The sequence below is a fragment of the Petromyzon marinus genome, chromosome 47 (assembly GCF_048934315.1).
Source record: "Petromyzon marinus isolate PM22_M1 ecotype Great Lakes invasive population chromosome 47, UKy_Petmar_22M1.pri1.0, whole genome shotgun sequence".
Classification (NCBI taxonomy): Eukaryota; Metazoa; Chordata; class Hyperoartia; order Petromyzontiformes; family Petromyzontidae; genus Petromyzon; species Petromyzon marinus.
The window spans coordinates 7,267,183-7,291,520 of record NC_133713.1 but is presented as its reverse complement, the minus strand read 5'-3'; the positions used below and the strand labels follow the sequence as shown (position 1 = coordinate 7,291,520).

The window sequence follows — 24,338 nt, the reverse complement described above, 5'->3', positions numbered from 1 at the left end:
CATCCAACTCACCACCACGCATGCAAATCCACCCACAGTTGCAATACGCTCACTGCTCGTTGGTTAACGCCTGATTCCGTTCATCTCGAGGGGTGTTTCTCATCAATTCCGAGACGGAACACAGACACACAGAGAGAGAGAGAGAGCGGGGAACAATGCGCGTTGGGGCATTGAACGACGCGTGTCCACCTCTCATCGGAACCCAGGGGTCGCTCCGAACCGTCGTTCCATCGGTGCTTGTGGCATTGTCAACTCGAGTCTCGGGTAATCGCCTTCCCCCTCGTGCTTAGCGCCTCTCCCTCTCTCTCTCCCCACCACGGCGATGATAAACCGCCTGGAGGCGACTTCGCTAACATTGCGTTCCATTGCGACTGTTCTCAAATTCATAAACACACGCGCACACATGCGCAGAGATAAAGGCGCAGCCCTGCAATGGCTTCAAGGCCTCTCTACTTGACGGAGATCTAGATGAGACCCCCCCCCCTCCCCCACACACTCGTTTTTGGCCTACTCTTCCACGTTGTAATAGATGGGAGTACCCACATTTTACCCCATCTCACGCGACCTGCCGCTAGACTAACTGATACAAACGTGCATATTCTTCCAGAACAGAAGTCCCATTACCCACGTAGCGGTTCGGATTCTTTCAATTCTGTTCAACGCCTCGTCACATCCGCTGTCCCGCACATAGAGACCCACAGACTCACATACAGACCCATCTACTGACATACAGACCGATAGACTCACATAGAGAGCTGTAGACTCGCATAGAGGCGCGTAGACTCACATACAGACCCATCATAGACTCGCATACAGACCCACAGACTCGCATAGATACACTTACAATATCACACAGAGACCCGTTGACTCACAGCGAAGGAGAGACACACACACACACATTCACGTACGTATGTTGAACTTCTTTCGCACCGCATGTAGCCAACCGCACGAGAAACACACAAACGTACGTTGGCATACTGATACTCAGACACAGACACAGACGCGCGCAGCCTCACGTCAGAGACCCACTGACGTACATAGAGACCCTCACAGGCATACTTCCTCCATGAGCTCTTGAGAGCTCCCTCGAAGGGAGGGCCCCCCTACGCCAGCAGTGGAGAGAGCAAAGAACAAACGAGGGCCCCACGATGCTATCAAAAACGACGACTGTCTGTGTGTGTGTGTGGTCACAGAAGTGTAAAACTAAAAATCCCGTATATTTAATAGGTGGCGTTTCGAGTGATGCCCTTTCTTCGCATTCTTTTCATTTTGAAGGCCGCACGGTTTTATTGACGATTGTGTTGAGTTCATTTATTTGAAAAAATATATCACTGTGTATATATGTATTGTTGCGGCGGTGGTGTGTGTGTGTGTTCTCACACTGGCCGTAAGCTAACGATCGATTTATAAATATCGCACGGGGAGGTTATACATAACAGCGGACCCAAACGCCAGCTGTAATCCCCGCGTATAATGCCTTTGTTTTATTAATAGCATTACGACTGTACTACGATGATGAGTGGGATTGATTATTTTTGTATTATACTGTACCAGTGTCTTTGTCTCTGTGTGGTGGTTAGGGGTGGAAGGATTTCGGGAGGTCTGGGTAGGGTGACAATCTTCACGACTCGTGCGTGTTAAAATATGTCGCGTAGTAGCATACAACGTGGGTAACACCCACAGTATATATGTGGACTGTAGTGTGTGTACTAAATTAGTACGTGCGTGTTGAGGTGTGTGTGTGTATGTGTGTGTGTGTAAGGGGGCTCGCTAACAGCACTTGTCCCAAAAGTCGGTGAAGGCTATGCGGGGAATCTTTATGTGTGTGCATACGTGTACATACAATGTACCCCAGGGCATATGTATATACATTGAAGGGGGACACAAAGCATTATTTACCAACAGCGTAAATATGATTCTGTGTTCCACAATCTTAATGTGTATAACTCATATGCAGAAATGCGCATTATTGTTACGCACAAGATATGTGCGTGTAACACAGTGCATAAAAACACAACATGTTCGCAATACAGCATATACACAAACACGCCATATACACGACATATCAGATACAGTACCCACAATGTATACAGCACAACACTTGCACTATGTGTAAATAGCACAGCACATACAGACACTGTCTATGTAGAACATCACATACACACATCCCATATACAAAGCTGAACATACACACAAAGACAAATGTCCCCGAATAGCCTTTAACAGAATGTTGGGGGCAAGTGCTCTTAGCAAGCACCTATCAAGTCCGGCACGGCACACCAGGGGTTGGGTGGCCAACACCACACATGGCCGCCTTTGTCTCCCCAGTGTTGATATTTTATACATATCACACCAGGTTTCTCGTTTAAGACTGAGTCGACCTTACGGTTGACCATGACTCTTTCAAATATTCGCCACTGACGTGGGTCGTGAAACACACACATGTACACAGCATAGCATACACCTACCCTATGTACAGAAAATAGCATCAGTATATGCACACACCATATACAAAGCATATATCATGCATAGTGTTTACACAACGCATAATGGCATATACACACAGCATGCACACAGCACAGCATATACACACAGCATGCACACAGCACTGCACACGTACCACCGGTGATATTGTTGCAATGAAACGGCTATGTGTACATCTTACACGGTTAGCATTGTACATACACACACCACGTACATACGCGCGCGATTTTGTAGTCAGCTGTTGAACACGACGGCCAGCTATTGCAGAACAGCACTCTGTACCCCGTTCTGTATTCGTACACAAATTAAACAAATCTAACATTTACTCGAATTGTGAATGTTGTGGGTTTTACTCTCCAACGCAGCGAAATTGGCGTGTTTTGTTCACGCGACAAACCTTAATAACGGGCCGTGTCGGGTGGTGGCGGGTTTAACGACACATTCATATTTGCGAGATCTAGGAGTCGCATTACATGCAGTCCATTAGACCTATTCGTTTTCGTTGGACACAATATGATCAAATAGCAGCATTTGATCAGGCAAGGTCACTCTGGACCGGCTTCGACCTTCTGGGTCTCATCAGTAGAACCAGGCTCTTTAAAGAAACGCCGCCGGATGAACACGGGTTGTTGGTGAGAACACTCCATATACACTACGGGGAGCCACCGGTTCAACGCAATAACGCAATGAATGGCGTGCTCGCGATCCCTCAATCTCGTTACGCGTTTGCTGGGAGAGCACGAGGGGGTGGGTTGCCAGCACCACGGCCGGTCGCCTTTGTCTACCCCTCAGTGGCGATGTTAACACGCGGCACAAGGGTACTCATTTGAGGCTGAGTCGACCTAGGAGAGGCCCAGAACCGATTCAGATAACATTGGAACTCGGCTCGCAGCGTTCGGGGCGCAGCGCGTTAACCTTTTGCACGAACAGCTCCACCCCCTCGCCCCCCCCCCATACGTTTTAGAGGGGCACACACGCACATATATTTGTATTGTAGAGTACAATATATATGGTGTATAGGTAACCCATTACAGCCCGACACTCCCCACAACTCAACACCAACAAATCTCGTAAAGACAAAGGTGGCGGCGGGGGGGGGGTTGGCGAAATAACGCGATCATGTCACGGGTGATGCATAGGGCCCTTAAGGTTTTGAGTGCGGGACAAGTGAATTAAAAATTACGGGTGAATAGGGTAATGCCGATGTCAACGCTAACCAAATCCCAGATGGATTCTCAACCCACAATCTCCCCCCCCCCCCAACTTCCAATCCCGCCCCCCCCCCTCACTCCATGCAACGCACGGCTGCGGTGTCGCTGCGACGGAATTGATACGACTCGGTCGATGTTTTAGGCCGAGACCATTCGCACGCAACACTCGCGTTTATAATAACACGAAATAAAGACGACGAATAAATTTTCGTAAAGAATTAATGCCACAAGGTAATTGACCGGCTAAAGACGGCAGGCAATTTAGGCGACTGCAATATGGAATTGCTTGGAGGTACAATGTACTTAGCAGGGCGATTAATCATAGCTAGACCTCCCCCCCACCCCACTTCGCTTCTCAAGCCAACTCAACGCAACCCATTCCGTTTCCCTCCCCCCCCTCAATACATTACAGCGGTAATTAATGTGCTGCCTCTTGTAAATGCTTCCGAATTAAGCGGCGATACGAGCGGTACATAGTTAACGTAATTGTAAACACGTGTTTCCGTGCGCGCGAGGTGGCGGTCGTTTGTTGATTCATTTTTCCAGCCCTCCTCCTCTCTCTCTCTCTGTCTCGCGTGAACGGCCGAGGCCCTGGGATTGAAAATTCGGTCGGTGCGCGCTCACGTGTTCCCCCAGGTTTGGAGAGGAGGAGGAGGAGGGGAGGACACACACTGCCAACACAAGTATTATAAATGTTGTTGTTGTTGTTGTTTGTTTGTTTGCGACCGTCAGCGTTGTGTTTATATAGCAGGGAGGGGGAGGGAAGCGTGATCGTACACGGGAAACAATGAGCAAAGCGAATGCAAACTACAAAACCAGCTTCCAGGACGGTGCGTTTTATCGTACGATGTTTATTGACATGTAGACTAAAGACTACCAATTACAATGCACCTCTTGTTGTGATGAAGACAAGTAATACTGCACACGTTGCTCTCTTACAACCCAAGTCCCCCACCAAACGCCGACCCCCCCCCGCACACACACACCGCCCTTAAAAACATATAAATATTGACTGACCTATTGTGTTGACTAATACCAGCTAATAAGTTACATTCCAATAAATAGGATAACCGTGTAATGTATTTTTTTCTTCACATTTAAAAGTTATTCACGAACAATGACGCCTACGATAATGTCCGCTATTCCATGACAATCACTATGCCTATATATATAAAAATGTTACCAGACAATGAAAGGAGATATTTTTTTTTCCAACATCTAAATATATACATTACAATATACTCTGACATGTGGTACTGAGAATGACTTTGGCACGATGTAAATTTGTTTGTGTTGTGTTTTTTTTTGTTTCCTTTAACATTACAGTTATATAGTTATCTTTTACAAAACAAGGTACAATAAAATGTCAAGATCCATTCCTGGGGGAAAAGTATACCCATCCGCCCCCCACCCACCCACCCCACCGCCCCCCTCCCCAAAAAAGCACATCAAATATTCACATCCGCACGTAAAAATAATATTAATAATTATTATAGCAACGTGAACATCAACAGCAACATCAACAATCAACAGCAACACACAACAGCGACATTAACGACGTTTGAAATCAAACTCTGCACCCTCTAAACGTCAAATTAAACCATCTCCGCCCCGCCCCCACCCCCGGCCCAAATAAAAAGAAAACTCCTTAGTACAACAAACAAATTGTGTCACTGCAATAGTATATAGGGCGTTATGCCCATCGCGGACAATATACAGCACAGTTATGTACACTCGAAAAAATAAATACTCCAGTCGATTAAATTAATAAGTTCCAGTGTTCCGTGTGAAGGGAAAAAGGTGGTGGGGGTGGTGGTGAGAATTCGGGGGGCAGGGAGGGGTGGGGGGCTCATGAAGTTGAGCGGATGAGATTGGAGAGAGGTGGGGGGGTATGGGGTGGCAGAGTTGAATTTCCTCGTTTAATCACCGCCAATGTGCCACCATCCTTGCCCACAACCCCATCGCGCACCGCATCACTGCCCGGCGGCGTGGTTAGCTTCCCCCTTTCTCCTCCTCCTCCTCCTACCGTGTCTCTCTTTCTCTCTCCCCAATATCTCTCTCTCTCACTTGGCTCGTAAAATGAAAAATCATAATAGTAATCGCAACAACTGCGGCGAAGGACTCATTGCAAACGTAATCAGGCAGGAGGCAGCCTTAGTAGCGGTAATTGCAGAGCGCCGGGCATGTTTGCAAATGATCATTACGTGCGCGTTCCCAGTCCAATTCCCAGAGCCCTTGTTAAAGCAAATATCGGGGGTAGGGAAGGAGAACGGAGTATGGGGGGGGGGATGGCGGGGGAGCGTGATGGGGGGGGGGTGATGGTTATGTAGGAGAGAAAGAAAGCCCGAGCGAAGCAGAACGGGGGAACAGCGCGGCGGTGTCTCGGGGCAAACCCCACGGCGAGCGATGCCGCGTGGCCGGGGAGCCTCCGCGTCTCTCCTCTCTCTCTCTCAACCCCCCACGTTCGGCAGCGGCATCAGACGTACCACTCGCTAAAGTTGGCCGAAAAGAAGGGGGTGGCGGGACAAGGGGGTGCCCCCGTGTGGGTGCCAGGGACCTGGGTGGGCTGAGTCGACTGGTGCGAGGGGAGCGGACCCCCCCCTCCTCCTCCTCCTGCTCCTCCCCCCACGACTCCCCCGGGAGGTTGCTGCTGCACGCCGGCGCTTGCGGCGGCGGCGGCGGCGGCGGCGGCCCCCTCGCCGCCCGCGGGGGACACGAGGGACGGCGGCGTGGATGACTCGTAGCCCGAGCTGGTGGCTGGGGAAGGTTGCGAGCCCTGCGGGGTTGATTCGTGAACCTGGAAAGAAACAGGGAGACCATATTCGTTGTTTTTTTTTAATGCTTGTTATCACCATTGGCGCTTAACGGTTTGGTAAATACTGATAATTGTCATTTGAGTCTCAAGGCTCTAGTCTTGAAGAGGGGCCGTTGCCCGAAACGTCCCCTATATGTGGTTATACACACCACGAGGCACTCATTTGACGGCTGAGTCGACCTAGGGGAGGCCCAGGGCTGGTTCAAATAATCGTCAATGGTTGTCGGTGGCCGTGAGCTGGATTCGAACTTGGGTCGCCGGGTTCGTAGCGCAGCGCGCAAACCACACTACCGCTCCCCCATCACCCCCCCACACACACACAATTGTGAGTACTTTACCATATACATAATATAAATTCGTATTCATTTAAGGCTGAGTACCTGGTGTGGGTGTGTGAACATCAGTACAGGGGAGACAAAGGCGGCCGAGTGTTGTTTGCTGGCCACCCCCCAACCTCCGTCGTGTCGGCCTTCATAGGTTCTCGCAAACAACACTTGCACCCAAAATCCCGTCCGGGACTATACGGGGGACCTTTGTCTGTGCACCTACATATATGTGTATACGTGGATCGGTGGGCGCAGTGGCTAAGGCAAAGCGACTTGGAAACCCGCGCCCGACCTGATTTCCGTTCAGGGCCAACGGCCCAACGTTAGTGGCGCGTGGATATCAGAAACGGTGCCTCGGCCTCCCTCCCCTAGGTCGACTCCGCCCTAAACAAAAAACGAGCGTAGACATCGGCATTGGCGAGCACAAGGGCTGATGGGTTTTTGTGTGTGTGTGTGTAATGTTTGAAAGCGGCCGCACCCACCCACGAACCTCGTGTAGGCTCCGTGACGGTCTCATCAATAGGCGCTCGCGAACTAGCGCGCCCTTGTCTACGCAGGCTACACGGGGGATCTTTGTACGTGCGAGCGCGTGCGTGCGCGCGCGTGCGTGCGTGCTGCACCGCAGTGGAATACTCGGCGGCGACACGCGAATCCTTTCCATTGCAAAATGGCCACGCTGCTAAGCTGCGCGATCAGCAACAGCAGCAACTTTTAGGGTGTCGGGGGGTGAGGAGGGGGCAGGAGGGGGGGAGGTACCCCCCCACCCCCCCCACCACCCCTCAACCCCCACCACCACTCCCCTTCACTCCCATCCCAATCACCCGTCCCCTCCATCTTCCCCAACCTCACCGACTGTTCCCCGCGTCTCAGACCTCCCCCACTCCTCCCTCGCTTCCTCGCCTGCCCCCTCGCTCTCGTGCGTGTGTGTACACACACGTGTGTGTGTACACGTGCGTGCACACCCACGCACGCGTACATGTTTTACACACCACACCAGGTGCTCGTCGAAGGCCTGAGTCGACCTCAAAGAGCCCCAGAATCGGTCCAGTTGTGTCTTTGTATGCACACGTGTGTGTGCATGTGTACACATGTATGTGTACACGTGTGTGTGTCAACAACATGTGTATCCGCGTGGTTGTGTGTTCGTGTACCGCGGCATTACTCGACCGGAAAGCCAATGTAGGCTACACGGGGGATATTTGTCTTTGTGTACACGCGTGTGGATACCTGAATAGCGCAGGGAGCTGGGGGTCTTTGTGTACACGCGTGGGTTTGTGTGTGTGTGTGTACAGACGTCTGCGTTTACACTACACTATACACGTGGCGTGGGTGTTCGTGCATCTGTACGCGTGTTATGTATCCGTGTGGCGATTATCTGAACCGGTCCTGGGCCTCCCCTAGGTCGACTCAGTCTTAAAATAGTATCTAGGGAGATAAAGGCGACTGGGCGTGGTGCTGGCCACCCACCCACTCGTGTACCGTGCCGGCCTTCATAGGTGCTCGCTGACAGCACTTGCCCAAGGTTTGTTAAAGGCTATACGGGAGATCTTTATCTTTGTGCTTGCACGCCGCGTCAGGCACTCGTTGAAGGCTGAGTGGACCTCAGGGCCGGTTCAGTTGCGTGTGCGTACAGACACGTGTGTGTACGTGTGCGTGTGCATACACGTGTGTGCGTGCGTACACGTGTGTATGTGTGTGTGTACACACGTGCATATGCACACACACGTGTGCGCGTTGCATACATGTGTGTGTTCACACGTGTGTGTGTGAGTGTATACACGTGTGTATGTGTGTACACACGTGTGTGTGTGTGAGTGCATACACGTGTGTATGTGTGTACACACGTGTGCGTGTGTACACGTTTGTGTGCTTGCGTACACGTGTACACACACACGTGTGCACGTGCGCGAGCGAGAGCGCGCGTGCGTAAAATAACCTTGAGGTGCTTGCGCAGCGAGCTGGGGTGCGTGTACGACTTGTCGCACACTTTGCAGAAGTAGGGCTTGTCCGACGTGTGCACGTGCATGTGCTTCTTGCGGTCGCTGCTGTTGGCGAAGCGGCGGTCGCAGCCCTCGAACTCGCACTTGAACGGCTTCTCGCCTGCGTCGGTGGGGGGGGGGGGAAGGGCGTCAGCGGAGGGGGTTGCGGTGCAATACTCGAGTTACGAACCAGATGAAGGCTCTCCCGTGTAGCCTTAAACAGGCCTTCGGGGGTGGGGGGCAAGTGCTGGGAGTAGCAGCAACCATTGAAGACCCGCAAAGACACAAAGACTACACACGCACGCAAACACAAAACACACACATGCGCGTACAAAGACTCCAGTCGGATAGCCTTCAGACTGTTGGGGCAAGTGCTGTTAGCGAGCGCCTGTGAATGCCGGAACGGCACACGAGGGGGTGGGGTGGCCGGCAGCACGCCCGGCCGTCTTTTTATCCCTCGCGGCGATGTTTACACGTCGGACCGGGTACTAATTTAAGGCTGAGTCGACCTAAGGGAGGCCCAGCATCGGTTCGGATAATCGCCAGCTGGTGTTGGCCGTGAGCGGGAATCGAACTCGGATAGCCGAGGCTCGTGGCATAAGGCGGTAATCACTACACCACAGCTTGCCACGCACATGCAAATATACATATATACACAGTATACACATGCATAGACACGCACACATTCATATACAGGACAATAAAACAATTTACGGACGGGCAAGTGCTCTGAGCGAGCTCGGTTTGCTGGCGTTGGCCGTGAGCGGGATCTCGAACTCGGGACGACCGAAATCTGTTGCATCGGTGCGCCCCAAATTCTCAAAAACTCACCACGACACTGCCGCTCGCGCAAATCTGCACAAGGCGACAAAGTTCGGCCCTTCACAGCTTCACGAGACCATAGCGGCAAGTGCTGTTCGCGAGCGCGCTTGTGAAGATCGGCACGGCGCACGATGGTGAACGTGCAGCCGGCAATGCGTCAGCTATACCCATTTCAGGCTGAGTCGACATAGGGGGGAGGCCCAGCACCGGTTCTAGTCGATCGAGCGCCAGTTTTTTTTTGCGGCCTCTCGTATCAATGTGGTTCAGGTATTCGCCACTGATGTTGACTGTGAGCGGGAATCGAACTCAGGTTTTCTGAGTCCGTGGCATAGTTTCGCTCATCACTAACAACTACCCCACTCTCCTCGTTACACACACATATATACACTCGTACACATATACCGATGAGCACACGTAAATTACTGTACTGTACACGATAGACACGTACAAAGACGTACATACATGAGTATTACTCACATACAATAACAATAAATCCGCTAACATAGGTGCGTACGACGTGCATACGCAAATCAACAGCGTCTCTTATTTAAACACGCGCATACATGCATGCGCACATGTACACGTACATACAAAATACAAACATTACTCCGTATAGACTTTAAAACTGTTGCTGCAAGTGCTGTGAGCAAGCACTTCTACAACAAAGAAAAAAGACCCCCGTATAGCCTTAACGTACTGTTGGGGGCAAGTGCTGTTAGCGAGCGCCTATGAAGGCCGGCACGGCACACGAGGGGGTGGGTGGCCAGCACCACGCCCTTCACACGCACGCACACATATACACAGACACACAATTGTTCAAGCACCGATTATATTTTTAGATTTAAGAAACGTGTAGGGGATGTTGATTAAGTTAGATCTATTTTTTTAATTCTTCAAAGTTCGCTAAAATAACGTTCAGAAACTTGTATTTCAATCTAAATAAATAGACACAAATAGTATGATTGACAGATCGCGAAACCAATCACGCACAAAGACAAATCTCCCTACGTGTAGCCTTAACAGGCTATAGGGGCAAAAGCTGTTATTAGCGAGCACCTATGAGGGCTGGCACTGTGGCACACGAGTGGGTGGGTTTATATCAGCACTACGCCCGGCCGCCTTTGTCTCCCTAATGGCGATGTTTAATGCACACGCGCACTCAATTGGGGCTGATTCGACGCGCGCACACACACACTAGTTGATAAACATAAAAACATAAATTACGTCGCCTTTCCGACCCAAGATAAAAGCCTCCTCCCCCCCCCCCCATCAATCGTGATGAACCAAACCACAATCGGCGGTCCACTGCGCGGCTATTGCCACTCATCAGCAAACCCAGTACGCATTGCTGTGTCGATGAGCGGTATTCTGTGCGCGCTCCGGGTAGGCCGGGCAAGAGTCGACAGAAGCGGTTTGAGTGGAGAGTTCACAACCTGTCAGTACTTAGTCCTACTTGGGGTTCTATCTCTCTCTCTCCTACGGGAAGGGTCAATAATGCGTCTTCATCCATGGCACCTGGGGTCTGTCCCCGTGACCTCTTGACATCAGCGAGCCTTCGACGCTTACCGTGACGTCCTCAAACCGAACCTCAAGCTAAACTATATATTTGTCTTAAATATTTTATCAGGTAATGCCCCACTGAGCTGTATGGCTTTTTTTATATTATTGGTTCTTTCGGTAAAGTCACGTTGAAGGGAAACAATAAAAAAATAAAATATGAATCACTGCAGTCACGAAAGCTTTAAATAAAAATGTATTGCTTTTGTTTAGAAACCACCTGGCCACAAATGATAGCTCAACGAAGTGGCTTATCACGTGGAAAACGCAATGTATATAGCAGCCAAAATCTCTGAACGCGTGATGTTTGATTTCATATACGGAGGTTAAACCCGGAGGACCCGGAGAACATTTCACGCCACCACTGCGGGAGACACGCAAAGTCCAAATATACAGCAGCAGGCATAGTCAGGGTCGGGATAGAACCCACGACCTCCTGTATACCAGGCGAGGTAGTTAACATCTCCTAGCCACCGTGATTGTGTTGAGAGAGACACGCAAACCCCAAATATACAGCAGCAGGCATCGACAGGGTCGGGATGGAACCCACGACCTCCTGTACACCAGGCGAGGTAGTTAACATCTCCTAGCCACCGTGATTGTGTTGAGAGAGACGCGCAAACCCCCAATATACAGCAGCAGGCATCGTCAGGGTCGGGATGGAACCCACGACCTCCTGTACACCAGGCGAGGTAGTTAACATCTCCTAGCCACCGTGATTGTGTTGAGAGAGACACGCAAACCCCAAATATACAGCAGCAGGCATCGACAGGGTCGGGATGGAACCCACGACCTCCTGTACACCAGGCGAGGTAGTTAACAACTCCTAGCCACCGTGATTGTGTTGAGAGAGACGCGCAAACCCCAAATATACAGCAGGCATCGACAGGGTCGGGATGGAACCCACGACCTCCTGTACACCAGGCGAGGTAGTTAACATCTCCTAGCCACCGTGATTGTGTTGAGAGAGACGCGCAAACCCCAAATATACAGCAGCAGGCATCGTCAGGGTCGGGATGGAGCCCACGACCTCCTGTACACCAGGCGAGGTAGTTAACATCTCCTAGCCACCGTGATTGTGTTGAGAGAGACGCGCAAACCCCAAATATACAGCAGCAGGCATCGTCAGGGTCGGGATGGAACCCACGACCTCCTGTACATCAGGCGAGGTAGTTAACATCTCCTAGCCATCGCGCCCCCCCCCATCCCGTCACGAGCGCCGTGGTGACGTCACCGCCACTTAGTGGCGAACGTGCGGGCGTTGTTTGTTGTTGTTTACGCACTGCGTACGTTGTCTTTGTGTATTGATGTCCCAGCAGTCGGCTCAGGTTAAACGTGGGTGTATTGGCGTGTCTCAATTGTCGATGCTCGCATAGAGCACTTGCCCCAACAGTCCGTTCAAAGGCGATGCGTGGGTGTCTTTTTGTCTTTGCGCATGTATGTGTGGTCTGTGTGTGCCCACGTGTGTCTGTGTGTGCCCACGTGTGCGTGCATGTATGTACGCAATGATGTATGAGTTGGGGCGTGTGCATGTTGTGTGCGTTTGTGTGTGTATCGGCCAGTACGCATTGTTTTTTTTTAAATGTGACTCAGTGTGCGCGCGAGTGTGATTGCAACGATTGTATGTGTATCTGTGTCTTTGTGCGCGTGTACAGGTTTGTGAATGTGCGTGTGTGCACGGTATCTTCTACACGGCTGTGTGTGTGTGTATATGAGTGCGCGTGTGTGGTGAGTGTGTGGGTGCGTGCATCCGTGCGAGTCTCTGAGAATGCGTGTGTTTGTGTACGTGTAGCTGGCGAATCGGCGCACATGCGTACATCAGAGCACATGCGTGTGCGAGCCTGGAGGGAGTTTGTGCAGTGGTCGAGCGCTACGCTGCGCTACGAACCAGCCAAACCGAGTTCGAGTCCCGCTCACGGCCACCAAACCAGCGATTATCTGAATCGGTTCTGGGCCTCCTCTAGGTCGATTCAGCCTCAAATGAGTACCTGGTTCGGTGTATAAACAATCGTCACTGGGGAGACAAAGGCGGCCGGGCTTGGTGCTGGCTACCCACCCCCTCGTGTGCCGTGCCGGCCTTCGTAGGTGCTCGCTAACAGCACTTGCCCCTACAGTCTGTTACGGGCTATATGGAGGATTCTCGCTCACGGTCACCAATACCCGTGACGATTTTCTGTACAGGTCGACTCTGGCTCGTTGACCAGCGTGGTGAAATATGGTTAAACAAACCCCCATGTGTATATGTGTGTGTGTACTGTATGTATATGTGTGGAACGATAGTGTAGCGGTTAGCGGTACGACCCCAGTTCGATTCCAGCTCACGGCCAACACCGGTGACGGATATCTAAACCGGTCCTGTGCCTCCCCTAGGTCGACTTAGCCTCAAATGAGTACCTGGTGCTGTGTGTAAACATCGTCACTGGGGAGACAAAGGCGGCCGGTCCTCGCTAACAGCACTTGCCCCAAAAGTATGTTAGGGCTATACGGGTGATCTTTTGTCCGTATATAAATATAATAAATTTGACATAAACTGTTACTGCTATATAATACAACGAATCTGGACGCGGTGACGTCTCTTAACTATGAAACATTTACGCTCATTAAAACTGTTGCGGTTGAAACACGTTAATTGAGTTTTCTCTTTCGATTACCGACGCCCCCCTTAATTGGATCTCAATTATCGGCCATTTCAGCCCCCCATCTCGCCAACTTTAAGCAAAGCTCGCTTGCCATGTGTGTGTGTTTTTTTAAATCATGCACACACTTACGGAGGACAGGATAATATGATTATTAATAAGACGAACAATCTGTGCGCTGCGATGGTGTAACGTGCGACGTGTAAACATCGTCACTAGGGGAGACAAAGGCGGCCGGGCGTGGTTCTGGCCACCCGCCCTGCCTTCATCGCTGCTATTCGCTTACATCACTTGCCCGAAACGTCTGTTGAGGCTATACGGGGAAGGGGGGTCTTAGTGTCAACGCGCGCTATCAATAAATTATCAAATGGATAATTATTATTCATATAATTACTATGATAATCAATTATCATTACACATGTTGTAAGTTACAAGTCAAACAAGGCAGTCCGTCATGGTATTATTATTAGTATATTGACATTCAAAAGCACAAGCATCGACCGGGGCGATAAAGCAGCTACTCACGAGCGGTCAAACTGCAGATTTCAAAGTTGGCTGTCTTGCCCAACGCGATATCTAACGCAGCCCTTGAGAATGCCTTGTTACGGACTAAAATTAAATAACAACAGTTTTAATTACTCGTTTCGTAGGTACCGTTTACAATTACACCAAAGTGTTAGGTTAATTTGCGCATGTACTTGCATGTACAGAGTAGTCGTCGTAGTATGTACACAGTGCATATGCGTAATTAGTATATTGCCCTTATATTGCGTTTGTTTTTAATTTGTAGAAATTATACGATGTTACATTGGCAATAGTTGTGAAATTATCATGGGTTAATATTCTTCAAATATCCGCTATATACTAAATACATGAAATTCACGGTACAAAAATACAAGCGATTTAATTGTGTCAATAAATAATATAACGCCTAATTCTTTTTTCTTTCAGTGCAAACTAAATACACAATTACGCAAAATATATATCTGTATTTTGTACAATTTGCAATTTTAAAAAATATATAAATAAACTTTAAATACAACACGGTCCTCTAATTACGAAAACAAATAATTCCCAAAATAAATGTTACCACTTCGATAATATATACATATATATATTAAAGCATGCTGCAATTTCATCACTACATTCTCGCTAAATAATGCCCCCCCCCCCACCACTCCGACCTCCACAACAAAACAATTGTCATTCACAAATAGGGGGGGGGGGGGGGCTCGTGCTTATAGAGTCCACTCACGGATGCCCTGGCACCCACAGCGGACCAGACCGCCCGTCCCCCTTGCCACCCCCTCGCCACCTCGTTAGTCCAAAGATAAAGACATCAGCTACCCCCAATTACGGCTGCTCCGAGTGCACGTCTCGAGACGCAGCCCTGCGCTGTGTTACGTTAGCGCCAGGGGTTAGCGGATCGCGAACCACGATCGAGCCAGCCTCGTGCCCTCCACACCCCCCCCCGCCCCCCGTTATTGTCTCGCCTCCGCGCTCACTCGCTACGTGCCTAGCCTGAGTTGAACACCGGTCCCAGCTCTGCCCCCCCCCCCACCACCTCCGACACCTCCACACCGACTCCCCCCAATCATCCCTCAATAACAAGTCTCGACCCCCTCGACTTGTGCGCGGTTAAGGTTCGTTGTCGACACGAGGCACGCCTTGGACTTAGAGCGGGTCGCCATTATGGCTTCGACGGTGCTGATAAAAAAAAGACGCAGCGTGTGCTGTCCACGACTTCTCACATGCCACCACCACCGCTCTACTTCCTCCACTTCTCTACCTTTCTCCCACCCAAACCCATGCGCCCAAAAAAACCTATCGGCCGCACATCTGCTTTCCATTTTGACGCCGTAAATTCATCCAGAACGGCAACTCGCGGCACGCTCACGAAGCGTGCCGCGAGATACCAGCCACTCGAATCCCCGCCTCCTCCACAAGCATCCAACATCCATCTGCACACACAGGCACGCAACTCAGCCGAGATCTCTTCTCTAACTCATCACCCTCCCCTCCTCGACACACACACACACAAACTCCCCTCCTCGCACGCCTCTCTGAGTGTCCGTCACCCGGGACCCCAACTCGAACCGTGGCACATGGCCCTGAAGAGCGCAAAAGGAATCCCAGCACCGCATCGGATCGGGCCCACGTTCTTGTTGTTGTTATTGTTGGAAGTTCTCGCAGACGACTCGCTTATTTACGTCCCGCGGTTAGTTAGTTTGTAAGCAATGCGCGAAGGCGATTTTCTTTCTTCTTCATCAACAACAACAACAACAACTACAAAAAAAGAGATTTATCTGCGGCGGTGACGAATAACTCGAAGCGACACATTGAGGACAGCGGCGGCTCACACTCGACCACGCGTGCTCACGTCGCCACGTTGTGTACACTCGTGTCTCTGTGTATAAATATACACACACAGAGAGAGAGAGACACATACATATACACAGGTGCTGTTCGCCAACAGCACTTGGCCCAACAGTCTGTTACACGCTTGATGTCCGTATTTGCATTATAATCGGGGGGTGTGATACACATCCGCGCTGTGTACACAACTAGGGGGGAGGGTCCAGGCTATAGGCTAGCAGTAGAGAGTGTCGCGGTGGTGCCTGCTGACCGTGGGTGGATCGTGAAACGCGAGATTGTACCAATGGGGCGAGCAAAAATCGACGACAACTTCACGTCGCAAAGATTGCCGGGCCAGCAGCAGCAGCAGCAGCAGACGATGCCGCCACTGATAGAGCCGTAAACGCGCGTCTCCAGATTGTTTGTAAACAAGAACACAGCAAAACAACCCCAGCCACCACCACCACCACGGCCGGAGACTTTCTCCACCCCCCCCGCCCCAAAAACAAACAGCAACAAACAGCAACAAACAACAACAACAAAAGTTTGACAGCGCACGAGCTGCAAGCACAGCGCATAAGGAAATTAAAATAATTGTACAAAAAAATGTTTTGGTTTCTGCACGATGATAACAGGACGGCGAACGTAACAGCGAATAGCATTTCAATAATTATAATTGAAATCACAATTGTTTATAATTTGAAGCCAACAAAATAATGTTTGGCTTAAACGTGAAAACGTAATTTCTATGTATGTACAACACTATGTATGTATTTGTGAGTGTCATGTGTGGTTTGTATAATTGTGTGTTTGTGTATGTTATGTATATGAGTACGAATGTGTATGTTTACATTAAATTTTGTTGTGTATGTGTGTACGTACGTATGATTGTGTGCATGTATGTACGTATATTTGTGTGTATGTACATACGATTGTTTGTGCCTGTTTACGTGTGTATGTATGTAGTGTGGGCATGTGTGCGTGTTTGTATGTGTGTATGTTAACACATTGACTTAAAAGCTGTGCGCACAACGCCAATTCCGCTCGTACTCGCTAAGTACTTTTGCACATTTCTCGTGAGCACGTGCGCGCACACTCACGTGTACACACACACCCGTAAATGCACAGACGTGAGCGCACGTACACACGAACAGAGACGAGTGCACACACGCACATCCCGTAAACAATCACGCACATGTAGAGACACACTAGTTGCAACTGCGAGCAAACACATACATTGCACGCACGCCCACACACTTGTAAACAAACACACACGCGCACGTAAATGTACGTACACACTGGTAAAGACACACACACAAACACATGCGTTCTCACGCGTAAAAAAAACACGCACACATAGGCGCGTGCACGCGTGTAAACACTCAAAACACGGCTCGTAGAACATTCGCACTCAAACGCAACGCATGCTTACGGACACGTACGCATGAACGTGTCCACACGTGTGCACACACTCACACCTAAAAACACACACACACACACATACACTCGCGAGCGGAGTGTCGTTTACCTGTGTGCGTCCTCTTGTGTATCTTGAGGTTCTCGGAGCGAGCGAACACCTTGCCGCAGGCGGGGAAGGGGCACGGGAAGGGCTTCTCGCCCGTGTGCACCCTGATGTGGTTCACCAGCTTGTACTTGGCCTTGAAGGGCTTCCCCTCGCGGGGACACTCGTCCCAGTGGCACACGTGGTTGGCCTGCTCGGGCCCACCCACGTGCTCCACGCTCAGGTGCGTCACCAGCTCGTGCATGGTGCTGAACACGCGGTTGCAGGGTTGTTTCTTCACCAGCTCCGGCTCTATCCACTTGCACACGAGCTCCTGCTTGAGCTGAGGGCGCAGGTAGCGGAAGAAGGCGCCCGCTCCGGCCGCCGGGTGATGGTGATGGTGGTGATGATGCGCGGCCATATTCACGTAGCCGTGCAGCGGCGCCCCAGCCGCAGCCGCGTAGGGGTCTCCTCGTCCGCCGGCCACTTGTCCGAAGCGATCGGCCCGTCCGTAGGAGTCATTGGCGAGGCCCAGGCGCAGTTGCCCGCCGAGCAAGTGGGCGTTGGAGGAGTGGTGGTGCGCGTGGTGGTGCGGGTGGTGGTGCGGGTGGTGGTGGTGGTGCGGGTGGTGGTGCGGGTGGTGGGGATGCTGAGCCGCGCTCGCTTGCTCGTGCAGTCCCGGGAAGAGGAGGTGTCCCGCTGCGGCCGCCGCCGCGTCCAGAGCCTGCTGCCCGGAGAAGCTGCCCGTGGGGGCGAAGACGCCGTGCTGAGCGGGGCCGCCCGCCGCCGCCGCCGCCGCGTCTCCGAAGCCGCAGTTGCGAAAGAGAAAGTCGGAGCGATTGGCGGCCGAGGCGCCGAAGCCCGCAGCGGCGGCCGCCGCAGCCGCCCCGTACGAGCCCACGGGCGCCGGGTGCGCGTGGGGTCCGTGGGCGCCGATGGCCGCGGAGTAGCCGGCCGACGCTTGCGACACGAACGCCGACGGCTGCCCGGCGCCGAGCTCCGAGCCCAGCTTGAGCGCCGCGGTGTCGCCGTAGCCGTCCATCGCCGCCGAGTCGCGCTCGCACGACTCGCCGGACGCCGCCGCGTAATGGCGCACGGACGCCGGCCCGAAGCCGAGACCCAAGGACGGGTACTGGGGCGCCGCCTCCAGAAGCATCGCGTGCGGTGGAGGCGCTCGATCGGCGCCGCTCGCGAGCAGCCCGAGTGAGTGAGTGTGTGTGCGCTGCCGTGCGCGCTGCGTTGTCCGTGTGTGTGTGTGTGTGATGTGTGGCGAGAGAACGCGTGTGTGTGTGTGCGCTGCCGTGCGCGCTGCGTTGTCCGTGTGTGTGTGTGATGTGTGACGAGAGAGCAGCCCGGGTTAGTGTGTGTGTGTGTGCTGCGTTGTGGGTGTGTGTGATGTGTGGCGAGAGAACGCGTGTGTGTGTGTGTGGTGTGAGAGTGTGCGTAAGGGGCAACAAGGGGAGGGGGGGATGTATCTTATGGTAGCGCTTCGTTCTCTGGCTGCCGATGCTGGCTGGCTGCGTGGCGTGAGCCCCGCACTCGATATATATCTTCTGTTTGAACCTTCCGTCGATGCGAACGGACTGGAGAGGAGAGTGGAGAGAGAGAGAGAACGGGAGAGGTGGGTGGAGGGAGGGGGGGGGAGAGATACACGAGAGCTCTCGCTTTGAGGCTATCCGCTACCTTCGGAGCGGTGCGAGAATGGAGAGAGACCGCGGCGTCTCGCAGTCACTTTAAAGACGGCGCTTCGGTAAGTTCCCTCTCGCGGCGGCTTCTTCATTAACGAAACTACGTCGACTTTACACCGCTGTGGTGTTGTTCTCGCAATCTCTAAAGCTTCACCCCCCCCCCCCACCCACCCACCTTCTTTATCTATCTAAATAAAAATACGAATAAAACTTCTCTCGTACGGAAACGCGCAAAAAAACCACAAATGAAGATCGATTCTAAAAAAAAATAGAATAACTTGAGAATAGTAAACAACAACAACAACGACAACGACGATCTGCTATGAATTCGCGACGAGCGCGCGGAGGAGAGAGGAGAGAGCGGGACAACGGAAATAAAAAGGGAGCCTCCGTTCGCAAAATAGTTTTTTTGTTGTTGCAACAAACCAAATAACAGTAAGTAAACAAAAATTTAAAATAATATATTCGTCCTGCCTATCTAATAATTCCCACCCCCCCCCCCTCCCCTTTTTTTTGTCGATGGGTTAACCGAGTCCGGCGCTCGCCCCGTTAAGTACGAGCGGAGTGGTGAAGAGACGCCGAGAAGTCTCTGCGATGATGCGGTGGCGAGAAGCGGCGAGAGGGCGCGGAGCCTCGTGCAGAGAGAGAGAGAGAAAGAGCGAGCGAACGAGAGAGAGAGAGCGCACACTGCACGACGAGGAGGAGGAGAGAGTAAGAAGAAGAAGAAGAGAGAGCGGAGAAGGAGGAGTAGTGAGAGAGGAGAGCGGTGGAGATGCAGAGCCGTGGTTAGCTCGACGTCTCGGGGATGATCGCCTTTGACGCTTCCAACAGATAAATGCGCGCGACAGATAGGCGCCTCCCGCTGATGTATGCCACTTCAAAGCGATTTCCGCCGCGACACGTGACTCGCTCCCCGCTCTCCCATTGGCGCACTTCGTCCAAAAAACGTGGCGAGAGAGAGGGGGAGAGAGAGAGAGAGAAAAACGAGGACGCGGAGGAGTGGAGCAAGGGGGGGGGGGGGTGTGCTGGTGGTGGTGGGAGAGAAAGAGGAGGGAGGAGGAGGAGGAGGAGGGAGCGAGCGGGTGATGGGGGAGTTGGAGGGAGAGGCGAGGCAGGGTGAGGAGGGAGTGAGGCGGGCTTGGGCTGGATGCCTGCGAAAGTGGGCGTTGGGGTTTGTGGAGCTTTTTTGTGTTTTTTTTTGGCGGGGGGGGGGGGGTGCATTGAGGGAGGGAGCAGAAGCGAGGGGAGGAGGAGGGGGGGACGTGAGGATGAGGGGATTGGGAGGAGAATGGGGGAGAGAGAGGTGGGGGGGGGGGTGATTCGAAGAGCGGTGGGTGGTGTTGGTGAGGGGGGACTAAGGGGGGGGCTTCAACATGCAGTTTGGTCGCCGCTTCTGATTGGCCCTCGCTGACAGGTATACACCGTCTAGAGCGCGCTCGAGGAGCGAGCCAGCGCACGGGTGTGCACGCGCGGGGTGTGTGCACGCGTGGTGTGTGTGCACGCGCGGGGTGTGTGCACGTGGTGTGTGTGCACGCGTGGTGTGTGCGCGTGGCGTGTGTGCACGTGGTGTGTGCACGCGTGGTGTGTGTGCGCGTGGCGTGTGTGCACGTGGTGTGTGCACGCGTGGTGTGTGTGCGCGTGGCGTGTGTGCACGTGGTGTGTGTGCACGCGTGGTGTGTGCGCGTGGCGTGTGTGCACGTGGTGTGTGCACGCGTGGTGTGTGTGCGCGTGGCGTGTGTGCACGCGCGGGGTGTGTGTACGTGGTGTGTGCACGCGTGGTGTGTGTGCACGCGCGGGGTGTGTGCACGTGGTGTGTGCACGCGTGGTGTGTGTGCGCGTGGCGTGTGTGCACGCGCGGGGTGTGTGCACACGGGGGTGTGTGCACGCGTGGTGTGTGTGCGCGCGCGTGGTCTGTGTGCGCGCGCGCGGTGTGTGCGCACGCGCGGGGTGTGTGCACGCGCGTACGTACACAGAACATGATTTTGTGGTGCATTTACATCGCCGCCGTTAACGATACGGGATTTGTCGTGGGGATATTTTTAATTTGTTAGGATTTTGAAACATTCCCCGTCTTTCAATTACAATCTGATGATGATAATAATGATGATAGTGAATAGTCCATTAAATAACACGCACGCAACGACGGCTTGCGAGTCGAAGTTACCCGGTTGCCCTGCGCAGGTTTGGTTCGGGTTTGAACGTTGCCCGCACGCACGAAAGTTTGCATCACGGCTCTACTGCTGGCCCCCCCCCCTCCCCTCGCCCTCCCTCACTCCCTTGTAGCGAAGTCGCCCGGGCTTTTGCGGCGATACGGTTTGGAACATCGCGGGCAACACAAATTTTGCATCGCCCGTTGCTCGTAGGAAGGAGACATCTCGAAAGTGATGATGATGTTGGGTTTTTTTTTTGTTCATGATGCACTTAACGCAGTAAGCCGGTCCCGCTCGCTCGTTCACTCGCTCGCTCGCCCGCCCGTTCGAGACGCGAAAGGCCCCCATAGAGAAATGCCCCTATCGAGAAATGTCCCTATCGAGAAATGCCCCTATCGTGGAGACGGTCAAAGTCGATTTGCTCGTTTAGCGCGTTGGGCAGGGCGCTGATGAGTCGCTGCTGTGGCAGCTGCTGCCGCTCTCCGCCGTCGTTGTGAATTCGCTGAACGCGGTCGCGTCGGTTGGAGATGCACGCAGAGCGAAACACAGCCGCGTCCGTGTGCGGGCGCGGTGCTGTACGAAGACGACCTTCGATGGCTTCCCACCACTTAGCCTGGCACCACGGGTAATGAATGTAGCTCCAGTTCGCCATCATCATCAATGCATCATCAGCCAAGATGAATCCACTGCTGGACCAAGTGTCCCGCCCACCCACCTCCCCCCATCACCACTCCTCGCATCAAACAAAACCTTCCCCGTCTCTTCGCGATCTTGCACTTCGGGTTGACCGTAAATTTATCAGCAGCGACGGGTACACGGCCCAGCGTATTTACACACGCGTACATGCATACCGTATACACAATCGGCAACATACGTGCGCACATTACGAAGCGAGCATGTATGTATACATATATACATGTGTGTGTGTGTGTGTTGCGTGGAGGGCAACGTGAAATGCATTGTGACGTTAGATTTATAGAGCGGCGTTTCGTGTTGTGTTTTGTCGTTATAAATGCGCGCGCGTGTGCGGGGGAGCGGTCGCGTAGTTGCGCTCTACCGGTTCCGGGCCAGCCCCCTTAGGTCGACTGAGCCTCAAATGACCACGTGGTGCTGTGTGTAAACAGTGGGAGACAAAGGCGGCCGGGCACGGTGCTGGCCACCCACCCCCTCGTGTGCCGTTCCGGCCTTCATAGGTGCTCGCTAACAGCACTTGCCCCAACAGTCTGTAAATGCTATACGGCGGGGGGGGGGTCTTTGTGTTGTGCGTGTGTATGTCACGCTACCCATAATGCAGTGTACAATACAGAGACATACCGGTGGTTACCCGGTGTGTAAAAAAAAAAGTACGTGGGGAGGACGCAGCACTGAGGTTGGCAATTTTTTTATTTCAATTACAGACGTTTGTTATTCATCTACGAACCAAATGTTGCGCCGTTCAGAAAAGCACACTGGAAATTAGAATTAGCCCCCGCTGTCAAAAAATCAGTTCTCTCCGAGGCGAAATCTTCTCATTTTGCCCGATGTGTGCGGCTCTCGTAGAATTTTTCGTATTTTCCGCAGTGATGCTAAAGATACGATAAAAAAAACCCCAACAAAAACAAACTCCATCGTGCACATTTTCTCGAAAGTAGCCACAAATAGGATGCTAATTGTCCGCAAATGCTAAACATAGAGAGACAGGCACTGGATACATAAATATTCGCACGTGCCTAGAGCGTGGGCGTCTTGCAATGTGGAATAAGGTGAATGTGATATGTGTGTGGTGTGTATGTGTGCGTTTTATGTGTGTGGTGTGTGCCGGCCTTAATTGGTGCTCGCTAACAGCACTTGCCCCAACAGTCTGTCAAGGATGTACAAGGGATCTTTGTCTTTGTGATATGTGTGTGGTGTAGGGGTGTGTAGTGTTTTCGTGGTTTGTATGCGATGCATCTGCCAGTCTTCTCAAGTCAGCCAACCCGTAGCACCTAGGTCAGTTCCGTGACCTGCTGACAGCTACGCTGCGTGTGCACCTAGCCTGGCACAATCACTGTGGTGGCGTCACCTCCACTCAGTGGCGAGCGGCTGTTGTTGGTGCGTACACGATGGTTCGGGACGTGTACCTAGCTGGAGAGTGGTATGTGCCGAGCGGTGCATACCCACGTGCTGTGTACTGGGTGGTGCGTATTCGCGTGAGCGCTACGCTGCGCTACGAACCCGGCTACCCGGAGTTCGATTTCCGATCACGGCCACCCACACCAGTAACGATTATCCGAACGGGGTTTCGTTGGCCTCTCTCTAAGTCGACTCGGCCTTGAAACGAGTACCTGGTGCGGCGTGCAAACATCGCCACGGGGGAGACAAAGGCGGCCCGGGCGTGATGCCGGCCAAGCCACAGAGTCGTGTTCTGTGCCGGCCTTCATAAGGTGGCTTTGCTCGCAAAGCAGCACTTGCCCCCCTAAAGTATGCTGAAGGCGATAGCGGCGGGATGTTGTGTTTTTATTTATGTCGGGGCGGCGAACATCGCCGCCGTGTCGGCGATTAAACACGCAGCGACTTTGCCGCGCTTAGCGTCAAACGCCGCCGGTAACCTCCCCCCCCCCCCCGTGAGTTATCGTTCCACTTAAAGTCGTGACATTCACATTTGCGTAACCTATTACAAGTCTAATGCATTTTGAGTAATGCGCAACGTCGGCCCCGTGTAAGCACGGGTGGGTGTACGTGCGCGCGTACGCGAGTGCGTGTGTCTCTGTGAGAGATGTGTGGAGAGCGGTGGCGCAGTGGTTAGCGCATTGCGCTACGAACCCCGCGAACACATTTTTTTTTTAGAATTTCCCC

The 24,338-nt window shown here is 52.5% G+C and overlaps 1 protein-coding gene across 1 annotated transcript; it reads right to left on the bottom strand.

The window, feature by feature from the left end:
• Positions 1-4,530: 4,530 nt before the first annotated feature.
• On the bottom strand, positions 4,531-20,361 carry LOC103091774 (zinc finger protein ZIC 1). The gene is made up of 3 exons (XM_032971864.2): positions 17,714-20,361; positions 8,773-8,936; positions 4,531-6,492 (listed from the first exon to the last, which is right to left on the bottom strand). The coding sequence occupies exons 1-3, from the start codon at positions 18,840-18,842 to the stop codon at positions 6,172-6,174; spliced, it is 1,614 nt and encodes a 537-aa protein (XP_032827755.2). The 5' UTR covers positions 18,843-20,361; the 3' UTR covers positions 4,531-6,171.
• Positions 20,362-24,338: the final 3,977 nt, after the last annotated feature.

What these genes read in the sequence shown, in the direction of transcription:
- LOC103091774 (XM_032971864.2), bottom strand. Translation starts at nt 18,842, where the DNA reads ATGCTTCTGGAGGCGGCGCCCCAGTACCCGTCCTTGGGTCTCGGCTTC. An exon ending in ACACAAGAGGACGCACACAG is followed by an intron (nt 8,937 to 17,713) that starts GTAAACGACACT and finishes CCACCGACGCAG; the next exon opens with GCGAGAAGCCGTTCAAGTGC. An exon ending in CGCTGCGCAAGCACCTCAAG is followed by an intron (nt 6,493 to 8,772) that starts GTTATTTTACGC and finishes GTTTCTTTCCAG; the next exon opens with GTTCACGAATCAACCCCGCA.